Source organism: Tachysurus vachellii, chromosome 23 (genome assembly GCF_030014155.1).
Source record: "Tachysurus vachellii isolate PV-2020 chromosome 23, HZAU_Pvac_v1, whole genome shotgun sequence".
In the NCBI taxonomy this organism is placed as follows: Eukaryota; Metazoa; Chordata; class Actinopteri; order Siluriformes; family Bagridae; genus Tachysurus; species Tachysurus vachellii.
Genome location: NC_083482.1, coordinates 4,407,615 through 4,420,708, shown reverse-complemented (window position 1 = coordinate 4,420,708; position 13,094 = coordinate 4,407,615). Strand labels below are relative to the sequence as shown.

The window sequence follows — 13,094 nt, the reverse complement described above, 5'->3', positions numbered from 1 at the left end:
GTGTTACAAAAAAAATAGTACAAAAGATCTTACAGAGAAGAGAGACACCTACACTTTTTGTTACTATGGAGACAAAGACACAAAGTTCTATGATCTTTCGTTTTTTTTTAATTCTTTTTATTTTCTCCGACTCCACATACAGAAGAAAGCTGTAACAAGCAGACATTCGTCGGTCACCTATTAAGAAGACATTAAGAAGACAACCTACAAGATTATTTTCATTTACCCAAACACCAGAGGGCGCCGAAGACTTCAATACAATCGTCAAAGCCTTTTCTCTTCCTCTGATAAAAATGTATAGTGTGCAAAACGTGGTCTCATTTAGAAAGCAATGCGTGAATCAATATAAGTGCAAAATATAAGTGTGAAAAATTAAATATTTAAATTACAGAGCAAATCATTCTTAATACAACAAGCAGGGCTTTTAAAAAAAACTTCCTAAAAAAATCTTACTCTAACCTTAATTATAACCTACGTTATTTAAACATAGCATGTCATTTAACATCCTTATGAATCAGTGTGTAAAACATTGTTCGAGGTTAATGCTAGTAAAAGGATGCTGCTCATGATCAATCAACATCAGCATGGAATAAGTAGCTTTTAAATAAAACACAACACAAGGGAGAAATACAACAATCGAAGACACCAATTCTGGTGATTTTCTGATATGATTGGAGCTTATGTTGCTGTAAGCATTTACATGTTTAACATGAATGTCAGAATCCAAGAAATAGAAAAGGTCAATGTTAAATAAAAACAGAATATATGGAAATCATGTATATGTGCACTGGAAAAAAAAATGGAATACATGATTGGTTGAAAAATATATTACATATAGCTGACAAAAATGTTTTATGTCTTCATTAAGTTTTACTGCTTATACTAAACTTAAATGAAAAAGGTTTGTAATTATTAGATTATATTAATTATGCAGTTAAATAAAAGCAATTCTGAAGTTTTGTGAGATGCAGTTCAAACACTGGAAGTGATGCAAAGATTTCCCAATATAGACTTGTGGCAATGAGATGATGCATTAATAATGCAGAAGTGGTGAAGTGAAGGATAAATGGTCTAAGCTGCTGATCAGGAGACCAATAACTGTTTAGATTGTATCTGCTCTCAGTTGTGATTCAAGTCAGTTGATAATGAAAGAAAAAAATAAAATGTAGCCGTTGATTTCGTGTCATTGATACGGAAACTTTCACAATAAGTGTTTCTATACTGTATTTACAGGATTTATAAATGTAAAAAAAAAAAAAATTTTTCCAAGAAACAGTAGACGTGTACATCATTATAGAAATCAGGGAGGTATAGAGAGAAGCTGAAAGACAAGAAGACTGCAGCTTACATGACAAAAGCAGCATTCTCATGTTGTTATATAGCACATGCATTCAGCAAACGCGCTTAAACAACCCAGGCCACAATCATGCTGACTGGTTTGTCTTAAAATCCAATGAAAAGGAAAGCTAAGGAAGGCTAAGGAAGACTTTTTACATAATCCACCGAACATACATTAACGTCATTGACTAATTAAGCTTCTGGTCCATAAAGGGCACTTAAAAAAATCAGCTCAGGAAAATTCAGCTTCATATATTAAAGCCTTAAAATAATTCATTCTCAGCTAAAGTGTTTGCTCACTAAGAGCGTCCGTGTGAATTGCCACCTACTCCATTTCTCCATCTGTACTGTGGCTCTTTACTTCACCAGGGACTCAGCACAGACACTGGCTAATCTCTCCGTTGGTGCTGGAAATTGGTTCATGTTCCACGTCTTTGGCTTGATCAGGGCTTTCTAATGACACTTTTCCCTGAGTGCATGCGGGCCGCGAACACGACACAGCCGGCACCTGTGGTGAGCCACAGCATTTCCACAGTCCCTGCACCGGGCTGGAGGAGAACAGGTGCCTGCAGGGGTGGCAGCACTGGTAGAAGAGGAGCATGAAGAAGACAGCAAAGGCATAGCTAAGAAATAGAAGCAGCTCAAGCACTGGTGCATCTACTTGTCGATAAATTTCAGTGCGGTTGGAGAACCAGAGTGATGTGAGCGCTATGTTCTCAACGAACCGTATAGAATAGTAAGCAGTTGCTCGCCTCCAGCCGTAATTTTTGTCGATCAGGTCAGGGTCGTCGAGCTTGAGCTGCACGGCCGACCAGCAGAAAACGTTGATCCCTGCATACAGAAAAGTGAGCATGGCGAGCGCAGTGGCCGTACCCACGCGTGTCAGCGTCTTCTCAATGCTCTCGGGAAAGGGTGAGCCACTGCGCCAGAATGATGCCCAAGGCTGGAGGAAGAAGGCGAAGAAGCTGAGCATGACTACAGGCAGCAGCCAGGCCTTCAGCACGGAGCCAAAAAGCACAAGCACAGCAACGCGTGTCGCAATCTCAAAGCTACGCCACAGCAACACGCACACATACGCCATGGGATGCACTGACACCGCATAGTCATCGTAACGGATCTTGATGGCTAAGATGTTGCAGCGCAGTGCACCGTACACAATGGAGAGCAGAGAGATGACCATCAGGGTGCCTGAGGAAGAGAAAAAGAGGAATTATCATGAGAGAGAATGAGAGAAAGAGACAGTGGAACAAAAAGGAACTGGAACAGAAAGAAATTATTCTGCTAATCCTTCCACATGATTCTTTGTTAATGCTTTCTAACGCTCTGAAACGATTCTCCCCAACCACCAGAGGGAGCCCTCTTACCGAATATTGACACAATCCGAGTCATAGAGCATTTCCTTTATAAAGCATGTTCATGCTACCATTCAGTATTGTTAGTTCTGACTATTTACTAAACTGTTTGTTGTTTTTTAGCTTTCTAATGTATCGGCTGTGTTTCTTGTTTTCTGCCTTTTGGAGTGTTTATGGATTTGTTTGCCTGTAAACAACTCACTGTTCACTTTATCAGGAACACCTGTTCACCTGCACATTCATGCAGCTTTCTAACCAACCAATCGTGTGACAGCAAAATAAACAAAACATTCATGCACATACAGATAACAATTGTTCTTTTTTATGCTTGATGTCAACATTAACTGACGCTCTTGATCTGTATCTGCATGATTTTATGCGCTACACTGCTGTCACATGATTGGCTGATCACGATTGTAGAATTGTGCACGGTGAGTGTATATCCATTCCACTGTATGCAATGTAACTCTAAACTGATAACAAACGTATGAGCTTAAATTTTGATTGATTTTTCATTATTTTTAAAACTGTAATCATTTAAAAATGGCTGTGGAACAAGCAAAAAAAAAAAAACACAGTTCAGGAAAAGTGGCTACAAATATAGATTTGTCGATGACTGCCGGCTCTTCCTGTAAATCGATACATGAAATAGACCAAGATTTAAGTTCAATTTTTGGAACACGTTAAATAACAGCTCTGAAATGACATCCTCCTGCTTGTGACTCTCTTGTAATGCAATCCAGCGAGAATAAGTGTAAACACAATGCAATGCTCAAATGATTAGTTGAATGCAGCTTCAGGTATTTTCCACCCATAAGTCTGGGCTAGTAATCAATATGTCAGGACTCTCCTATTGCTACAGCTGCTTCTTAATATAAGTCTTCTTCCGCTCCATTAATTCCTGATAACTTGGCCCTTTTACTGACAGTTAGGATGAGATTCCTTTCCTATATTTCTCTACAATATTTCTCTTGTATTTTGTGTATATGGTTACATTGCCATCTCCTTACGCCACCACCTTTGGTGGTATCATGGTATTGGTTTATCGGGATGTGGTATCGGTGCCGGGATGTGGTAGCCTAGTGGTTAAGGTGTTGGGCTACCAATTGAAAGGTTGTGAGTTCAATTCACTTCCACCAAGCTGCCACAGTTGCTCAGTTGTAAAAAAAGAAAAATGAGATAAAATGTAAGTCGCTCTGGATAAGGGCGTCTGCTAAATGCTGTAAATGCCTAAAGTTACATAACAGTAGTGGGAGTAGTACTCAGACTCCTCAGCCTGCTTTTCCATATGTCCCTGAGCTCACAGGGCCAGTCATAACCATTCCCTCAGTTCACAGCTAGAGTCTCTGAAAGGTCTAAAACTTACTCTTTAATTTAGTAGGGACTCAACACAGACACTGGTTGATGTCTCAATTTGTGGTGGAAATGGTCCACAACTCTGGATTGTTAAAAATACTCTAATGAGACTTTTTCTATTTTCCCATTCTCTTAGTCATCTTGTATTCTTCCTGAAGGCCCTCAAGTGTCCCTGTGACTGCTGTCCCAGCAACACTATTCTCTGCTACTAACCAAATTCTAGAGCACGATTTTAGTGTGCGATCCTGGGAATACCCTCAAATTCACTAAAGGCCAAAACTCTGCTACAGTGGGTATCATATTACCTTCAACTAGAGTCACAACCTTTCATCCTGGAAGCCAGGAACTTTCCGAGTCAGTCAGCCACAGACCCTATAGCTGAATATTGGCAGCATTGGCTCAAATGGTTCTGGGTTATTGATTAGAAAGGGGTCCAATCCCCATTACTGCCGGGTTGCTACTGATATGCCCTTGAGCAAAGGCCCTTAACACTCTGCTTCAGGGGCACTTTATAATGGCTGAAACTTCCTAAAATGGAAAATGTGGAAAAAAGTATTACACTGTGCTGTAAAATATGTGATAATTAAAGTCTTCTTCTAAATTCTGTCTAAATCCCTGTCCATGTTTTTAATCCTTATTACTCAGTTACTGATCTAATCTCTGCCTTTGGTTCTGCCTCTGAGATTTGGTTTCCATTTGGTTTATGCCACCCTTCTCTTGTTCCTTTCCAGTTTCTTATCTAGTCGCAGCCCTTGAGCCAGTTCTTGCCTCTTGCCTCAGTACCTGGTGTGTCCTTATATTGTTCTATCAAATCCACAAAAATACCTTTAAACATATGGCCTCTTTCAGTGAATTAGTCTCCACTCCACTAATCCTCACCTACTGCATTATTTGCCAAGTGATATACCACATGCTGTGATCCACCATCTGTACCATGGTCTTCCAAAGAAGATTCCCTATTTTAGGGCATGTTGAAATCAAGGAAATCACAGCACAGCGGAAAATAAAGCAAACTGTGCAGGAACAGTTATGAAATTAGAATGAAATATGAGGTGCTAACATTAGCAAATATATGCCACATGCTGTTAAAGGATGTATATGAGTCTAGGGTAAAGGATGAGAAAATATTCCTCTCTGTCAAATGATTCTTGAAGGGTTTTGTCCAAACAGAATATACGTGGTAAAAAGTAAACTTTGAGAACTAGTTTTCTCATTGGGTCTTATTTAGAATTTTTGAATTGACAGTTCTGTCAGATTATTCTGTCACAAAGGACCTTACTGTTCATAAAGCTTTACTGTTATTTTACATTAAAATATACAATATTGTTTTTGTGAATATGGTTTCCATTATTTTAGTTTAAACTGAAGGTAAAGCTAGGCAACATATGTTAATGCTAGACTAGCATAGGCTAACATTTATTATCTAGCTTAGTATGTGAAATAGGTCATGCATAGTGTAGCTTTCTTTGTGATATTCAGGACTTAACAGGAATTTAAATTATACTCAAATTTTTAATCAAATCTAAACCGTATATCTGGCAGTAAGAGTAGAACTGACACAGTATAGCTGAATATTATTTATTTATTTATTTTATTTTACAGAAATATTCTGGTACAACATGTTAAATAATTTGGTTTTTTTTTCTAGTACAGTGTTATTATTGTAAACTAACATTACAGTATATGGGTTATAAATAATAACAATGGTAAGCTCCTGACATTTCTGCTGCCAGCAAGTTACTGTTCATTCCCAAGCTAATGTTTTTAGTGCACTATGGAATTAATAGTGTCTTGGCTCTGGCTTGTTCTTTAGCCACGATTAGCATCGAATCTTTAAGAACCTAAGGTGCAGTTACAACATACAAAGTGAGCTTAAATATCTGTGTGACAACATTTATACTCAGCAACTGAAGCTGAAACAATACAGTAGTTTAGCTTTTTTCCTTTTTGTTAATTTATTTTTGATTTGCATCATTTGATTTTCTCTTTAGTTTTGTAAAAAATTATATTTTATTGTTTATTTTATTTGATTCTTTCAACCTGTTGCTTATGCTCTGTCATTTTAGCATTTTAGTGTCCTAATGTGATGCACGACCACATACAGTATATATATATATATATATATATATATATATATATATATATATATATATATATATATATATATATATATATATAAAATGTAACAGTACTGGTGTCTTCGACCTTTATCTACATACTCATATCCTTTGAAACGAAGTGTGCATCCTTTAGATAAGGCTTAAGGAAGCAGTTAGCTTGAATGCAGCAGAGAGGTGGTGGGGTGTTAACTCTGACATGACGGGTACTTAGTAAACATGTGCTGCATATGCTCTTTGAGCACAAACAAACTCTGTTTTGTTTGTTGTTGAATGTTTTTTTTAGGGTTTTGGGCAATCAGTATAGGCATTAATATTTCAAGGTAGTCTTCTAATACTTTTATTACGGTCATATCACTGAAACTGTTGTAAAACATTATGAATTTGACTATGGTCCATACAATGAACCGTACATTTTTCTCTAATAAAAAACAAACAAAACACACTAGCAAAATATAATATAACTAAAAAAAATAATCTACCATAACCTTATTTCTCTAGCTTTTTAAGCAATCAAAGTATCTAATTTTACAGTGGAAAAAAAAGAATTTTTATTTATTTGTTCTTTGAATAGTTGATAATGTGATAATGTTTTTATTTATTACAGTAAAGCTGAATCACAAAAACAGTATGTTTTTTAAGGACAAATAGACTGTGAACACCATATGCTTAACTTCAAGCATATCCTCTATCCTGATCAAAAAGGCACAACAGCGCCTATATTTTCTGAGGAGACTTAAAAAGTCTTGTCTGTGCTACAGGATACTGGAGAACTTTTACCGCTGTACCATTGAGAGTATCCTCACAAGCTGCATCTCAGTGTGGTACAGCAACTGCACAGCTTCAGACCGTAAAGCCCTTCAGAGGGTGGTAAAAACTGCCCAACGAATCATCGGTATTAAACTACCCACCTTGGAGGACATTTTCAAAAAACGCTGTTTGCAAAGGGTGAGAGGCATCATCAAAGATCCCTCTCACCCCAACCACGGACTGTTTACACTTCTCACATCGGGCAGACGCTACCGTTGTCTCAAAGCCAGAACAAACAGACTGAAAAATAGCTTCTTTCCCGTGGCTGTTTCTGCACTGAACAGCTGATATGGTGTTAACAATCACCACTGCACTGTCACTTTTCTTCTGTGTTTTGCACTATTTTGCACCACTTTAAAATCATGCATCCTTGCACCACCCAAAAACTATCATTACACTTCTGTATGTCCATCCATATTTATTCTGTATATATATATATATATACAGAATATCATATATCATACTTATATAAAAAACACTCTATATATACCCTTATTCAGTTCTATGTACATATTACTACACCTTCTATATAACCTCGTACCCTTATTTATTACACTGCCACTTGTAAATAAGCTATCTATGCACTTCTGGTTAGATGCTAACTGCATTTCATTGGAGTTTCATTGCATTTCAAGTTGAATCTAATCTAATCTAATCTAATCTCATCTAAAACAGACATCTTGTTGACTTTATGTCTGTGTCTTATTTAATCCCATGAACTAATCACTAATCACTGTTCATTCATGTAAATTGCATATTTGAATCTTTCAGAGTTTCACTTGAAATTTTATATGAATTGTCAGGCTGGCTTGAACACTGTGTGCAATGTCTACTAGACAGGAAAGTAAGGTTTGTTTAAAGTTTGAGATGTGTATTCACAAATAATAGCAAGGAAGGTGTGTCTTTCCTGAATCAGTTCAACTGTACACACACAGCAAGTAAGGCCCGGATAACCTGAATAGACAGGAAGCTGTTCTTAAATCAGCACATCCACTCATCCAAGTTCAAGAATACGCTTATAATAACACTGGAACATAACAAGTTATTGGAATGCTGGGGTTGACGTTAAATGTACTTCTATAGTAATAACACTGAGGAACGTGATCTGGATTATAAGTGACATTCAGATCCAGAATTTTCCATGTGTTTGGCTTTGTGTAACCTTTCCCTCACCTCTCCCAATGGAAACATCCTTCTGCAGCACACAGATATAGAGCTGCAGTGTGAGCTGAGGGGCAGAGCCCAAGAAAGCCTGAATGACGGAGGTTCGAGCGAAGGCCGCTCGATGAGCCACCAACTTGCCCTCTGCCTGCCCGAGTTCATGTTCCACCTCCTCTGCCTGGCCACATCGAGGCATTTGTTTCTTCCTAGTAATGGTGACATACGGTTCCTCCACCTTCCCCGAGCTTCCATAGATACAAAAGGCATCCAAACACCTGGAAAAGAGTTAGAAGATTAGGGTTCGCAGGGATTACCCTCTATAGTCTACATTTTCATTCAACCATTCAGATTGGGGTTTTTTCAAGGTTTTTTAGTACATTCTATTACAAAAGACTTGATTAAAAGTTATTTCAGTAGGTACTGTACTGTATATCATTAGACACACCCTCAAATGGCATCACTGTCAGCACGGCGGGGATAAAAACAGACCCAAAAACAGGATAGCATAAAATAAACGGGTTTATTAAATAAAAGACACAAAACAGGGACAAAGACGCGACACAAGACGCAACAAGAGACGACAAACGACATGACAAAGAAGACAAGGATTCCATGGCGCTATAGGCAACGCGGCACGGTTAAATACACAAGACAATTAACACACAAGGAACAGGTGTGCAGAGGCGAGGAGGAAGAGACAAGGGCAGACACGTGCACACAGAACATAAACAAAAGCACGTGGCCAAAGTCTGGGCTGGATCCTGACAATCGCGTTTCAGAGAATTTGGCAGTACATCCAACCAGCCTCACAACCGCAGCCCACGAGTAGCCACACCAGCCTAGGACCTCCACATCCAACATCTTCACCGCCAAGATCATCTAAGACCAGCCACCCAGACAGCTGCTGCAACAATCGGTTTGCATAACCAAAGAATTTCTGCGCAGACTGTCAGAAACCGTCTCAGGAAAGCTCATCTGCATGCTCGTCGTCCTTAGTTCCTCATCGTAACAGACTTGAGTGGGCAAATGCTCACATTTGATGCCGTGGAGATGTGTTCTCTTCACGGATGAATCCCGGTTTTCTTTGTAAAGGGCAGATGGCAGACAGCGTGCATGGCGTCATGTGGGTGAGGGGTTTGCTGATGTCAACGTTGTGGATCGAGTGGCCCATGTTGGTGGTGGGGTTATGGTATGGGCAGGCGTATGTTATGGACAACGAAAAAGGGTGCAGTTTATTGATGGCATTTTGAATGCACAGAGATACCATGACAAGATCCTGAGGCCCATTGTTGTGCCATTCATCCACGACCATCACATAATGTTGTAGCATGATAATGCATGGCCCCATGTTGCAAGGATCTGTACACAATTCCTAGACGCTGAAAATATCCCAGTACTTGCATGGCCAGCATAATCACTGGACATGTCACCCATTGAGCATGTTTGGGATGCTCTGAATCGGCATATACGACAGCGTGTTCCAGTTCCTTCCAATATCCAGCAACTTCACACAGCCGTTGAAGAGGAGTGGACCAACATTCCACAGGCCACAATCAAAAACCTGATCAACTCTATGCGAAGGAGATGTGTTGCACTGTGTAAGGCACATGGTGGTCACAACAGATACTGACTGGTTTGTGGACCCCAAAATACTGCACAATAAAACTGCACATTTTAGAGTGGCCTTTTATTGTAGCCAGCCTAAGGCACACATGTGCAATAATCATGCTGTCTAATCAGCATCTTGATATGCCACACTTGTGAGGTGGATGGATTATCTCGGCAAAGGAGAAGTGCTCACTAACACAGATTTAGACAGATTTGTGAACAATATTTGAGAGAAATATGCCTTTTGTTTACATAGAAAAAGTCTTAGAGTTTGAGTTCATCTCATGAAAAATGGGGGCAAAAACAAAAGTTATGCGTTTATAATTTTGTTCAGTGTATTTAAGGACAGTGTCAGAGTCAGTGTCAGGCTTTTCTCTTAAACAGGATGTGAGTTTACTGCTTTCTGTTTGGACTTCTGTCCCTCAGGGTTAGCACCATTGTATATATATATATTTCACCACATCAGATCAGTGGGAGTGAAAAGATTCATGGTCCAGTCTTCTAGCGGATCGATGAACATGTGAGAAGACAGGATTTACTGCAGTGAGTCACACCTTCTCATTGTGCAAGAAATGAAGCCTCTTCCATTTCATTCGGTAGAAAAATGCATCTAGATGCCATTACAGAACTCATGACATCTGTTATCTCACTAAACTCACATCCTGTTTAAGAGAAAAGCCTGACACTGACTCTGACACTGTCCTTAAACTTCAGTTTCATACTGTAGCACTCTCACCATAATAAAGTCTCATGCTGTTTATTTTAAGCATATCACACACTGCTCCGGGTGTGTGTTCACGGTGTGTGTGTGTTCACTGCTGTGTGTGTGCACTTTGGATGGGTTAAATGTAGAGAACGAATTCTAAGTATGGGTCACCATACTTAGCTGTATGTCACGTCACGTCACGTCATTTAAATTGTGCAATTCACAATCAATTCAGTGCTACATTAGCAGAGTCTAGATAAATAGCGCCTGGGGGAGGGCACTTACCAGCTCCACTGGGTCATTTTCCTAGATAACATTTAAAATGCAAAGAGCTGCTCTTCCAATGAAAAGTACAGACCTGATAATGTTTGTTGTATCAAAGCATCTAAACATCTTAGCTGATCGTAATATTCTGATCACACCACTGTACTAAAAAATAGACATAACGGCTCATTAAACACCCATTCGATAGAGGTATCTGAAGTTACTCTAGAAGCCATTGTGTGAAAGGCTATTGAAACAGAAGTATTCATTATTGATGAGCCACACACAGCACTGTCTGATTAGGACAGCACAGGCCTTGCTGTTGAGCTGTACTGGAACACAAAGCAATATCAATGTATTAATTATACACACTCTGTATGAGGCCGACAGACAGCTGGAACTGCTTTCAAGCAAACCCCCCACCCCAGTTAACTTAGAATAATCTGTTCTTTGCAGTGATCTACACCTCGATAGTCACTTAAATGGTTAGTTAGGTCCACTTTTGTGAAGTTGGACTGATTTGAACACTGAAGATGCGGCAAGGTAAACCTTGTGCGTTTTGTGCGTTAAATTATGCGTTATGACTGCGTCATGGAACACTGACTGTCTTTAATCATAGCTCTGTCACATGAAGAAAAAACACGGTTGAAAAAAAATAAATAAACAAAATCTGACTTATAATTCCAATGTGCCTACATGCTATTTTAATAAAGCAATATTTTATGAATGACTCTACAACCTGTTTAATGCGCAATGTGTCCGACAGTCAGATTAATATCTCAATAAATCACTTCTTACAGCTTTCGTGGCTCAGATGTCACACAGCAAATATCTTCTTTACAATTTGATGAATAAACATGTTCCTAAATCAGCTGATTGGAGTTAGAAACTCAAGATTCAAAACATTGTTTTGCTGATTTGTTTTCCAGCTGTTTATTCCACCCTGGAGCACCCCGGAGGCACCCTGGAGGTACAGGGTACACACCATACACCGCCGTGCTCATGGAAGCTTTTCTTTTCTTTCATGATGATAAGAAGGTAAGATGTAAGAGTTACCTGATAACAGGTCCAAGCTGCAGAAGGTGCAGCAGAAGGATGAGCGGCCTGTCTCTACTCAGGTCTCGGTGGATGAAGATAAGGGTGAGCTGCACCAACACGCACGGAACCAGCGTGAAGAGCAGAGTGAAGCCTTGCCAGATTTGATCTCCGGCCGAGCGGTACGTGGTGCTCAGGTACAATGCTGCCGTGGTTTCGGCCGTAAACAGAGAGACCGACACCAGGACGGAGCTGGGCAGTCTCATTCTCTCACCCCTCACTCCGCCATCCTGATCCGCTTCTGTGCGCTGCCGCTCTCACACATGTATACACCAGACACACACTCACATACACACACAGCGCAGCACCACGGGGGTCTGGGTTGCCATGTTCTGTTTTCCATTTTACCAATAGACTATGCCTCCAAAGCCTAGAGACTACATTATTACATCCATATGTTTTTTTAATGCACACATGCCCAGTGTTTGTATTATAATTAGATTATACATGGTTGCCAAATTAGATCGAGTCCCATTTTATTCCCCATTTAATATAAATCAACTGTAATTAATCTGAATATTTTAGAAATGTTACATTTGGAGTGTGTGTGTGTGTGTGTGTGTGTGTGTGTGTGAATAATAAAAATATATTCAATACAGAGGAAGATTATCTGGCAACATGGAAGTCGGCAGTCACAGCAGTCATCGGTCACTTCTGCTTTCTTCCTGCAGGGGGCGAAACAATAGTCAGTTTACCTGAACGGACCTGCGCGCTCTCGGCTTCTGATTACTTCTTTGACGTAGATGAGATGTGGTCAAATACAGACGGCTTCATGTGACAGCCATGTGCACGATTAACTCGTAAAGCACTGATTCAGCTGCACATTCTTCTGAAACTTCATATCCTTAAACAATATTGCTCATGCACACTCACTTAGGAATAGATTTAGTACCAGTGATGTCCTAGTGATTTTGGGCAGCTGAGACTGAAGATGATAAACTACACAGAAAATATATCTTATAAAAGCCAGGAAGCTCAAAAGAGTCAACAATTGCTCCTGCAATCATATATAGACTTATATATACACAGCAAGGGGCACGGTGGCTTAGTGGTTAGCACGTTTGCCTCACACCTCCAGGGTCGGGGTTCGATTCCCGCCTCCACCTTGTGTGTGTGGAGTTTGCATGTTCTCCCCGTGCCTCGGGGGTTTCCTCCGGGTACTCCGGTTTCCTCCCCCGGTCCAAAGACATGCATGGTAGGTTGATTGGCATCTCTGGAAAATTGTCCGTAGTGTGTGATTGCGTGAGTGAATGAGAGTGTGTGTGTGCCCTGCGATGGGTTGGCACT

At 39.8% G+C, this 13,094-nt stretch overlaps 1 protein-coding gene across 1 annotated transcript; it reads right to left on the bottom strand.

The window, feature by feature from the left end:
• Positions 1-85: 85 nt before the first annotated feature.
• Positions 86-12,099, bottom strand: xk (X-linked Kx blood group (McLeod syndrome)). The gene is made up of 3 exons (XM_060859582.1): positions 11,769-12,099; positions 8,147-8,409; positions 86-2,526 (listed from the first exon to the last, which is right to left on the bottom strand). Exons 1-3 carry the CDS (start codon positions 12,011-12,013, stop codon positions 1,712-1,714), a joined length of 1,323 nt encoding a protein of 440 aa, XP_060715565.1. The 5' UTR covers positions 12,014-12,099; the 3' UTR covers positions 86-1,711.
• Between the last annotated feature and the right edge of the window lie 995 nt (positions 12,100-13,094).

Coding starts and splice junctions, on each gene's coding strand:
- xk (XM_060859582.1), bottom strand. CDS start 12,013: ATGAGACTGCCCAGCTCCGTCCTGGTGTCGGTCTCTCTGTTTACGGCC. Junction 8,410..11,768: donor CAGCTTGGACCTGTTATCAG/GTAACTCTTACA, acceptor ACTCTTTTCCAG/GTGTTTGGATGCCTTTTGTA. Junction 2,527..8,146: donor GGATGTTTCCATTGGGAGAG/GTGAGGGAAAGG, acceptor TCTCTTCCTCAG/GCACCCTGATGGTCATCTCT.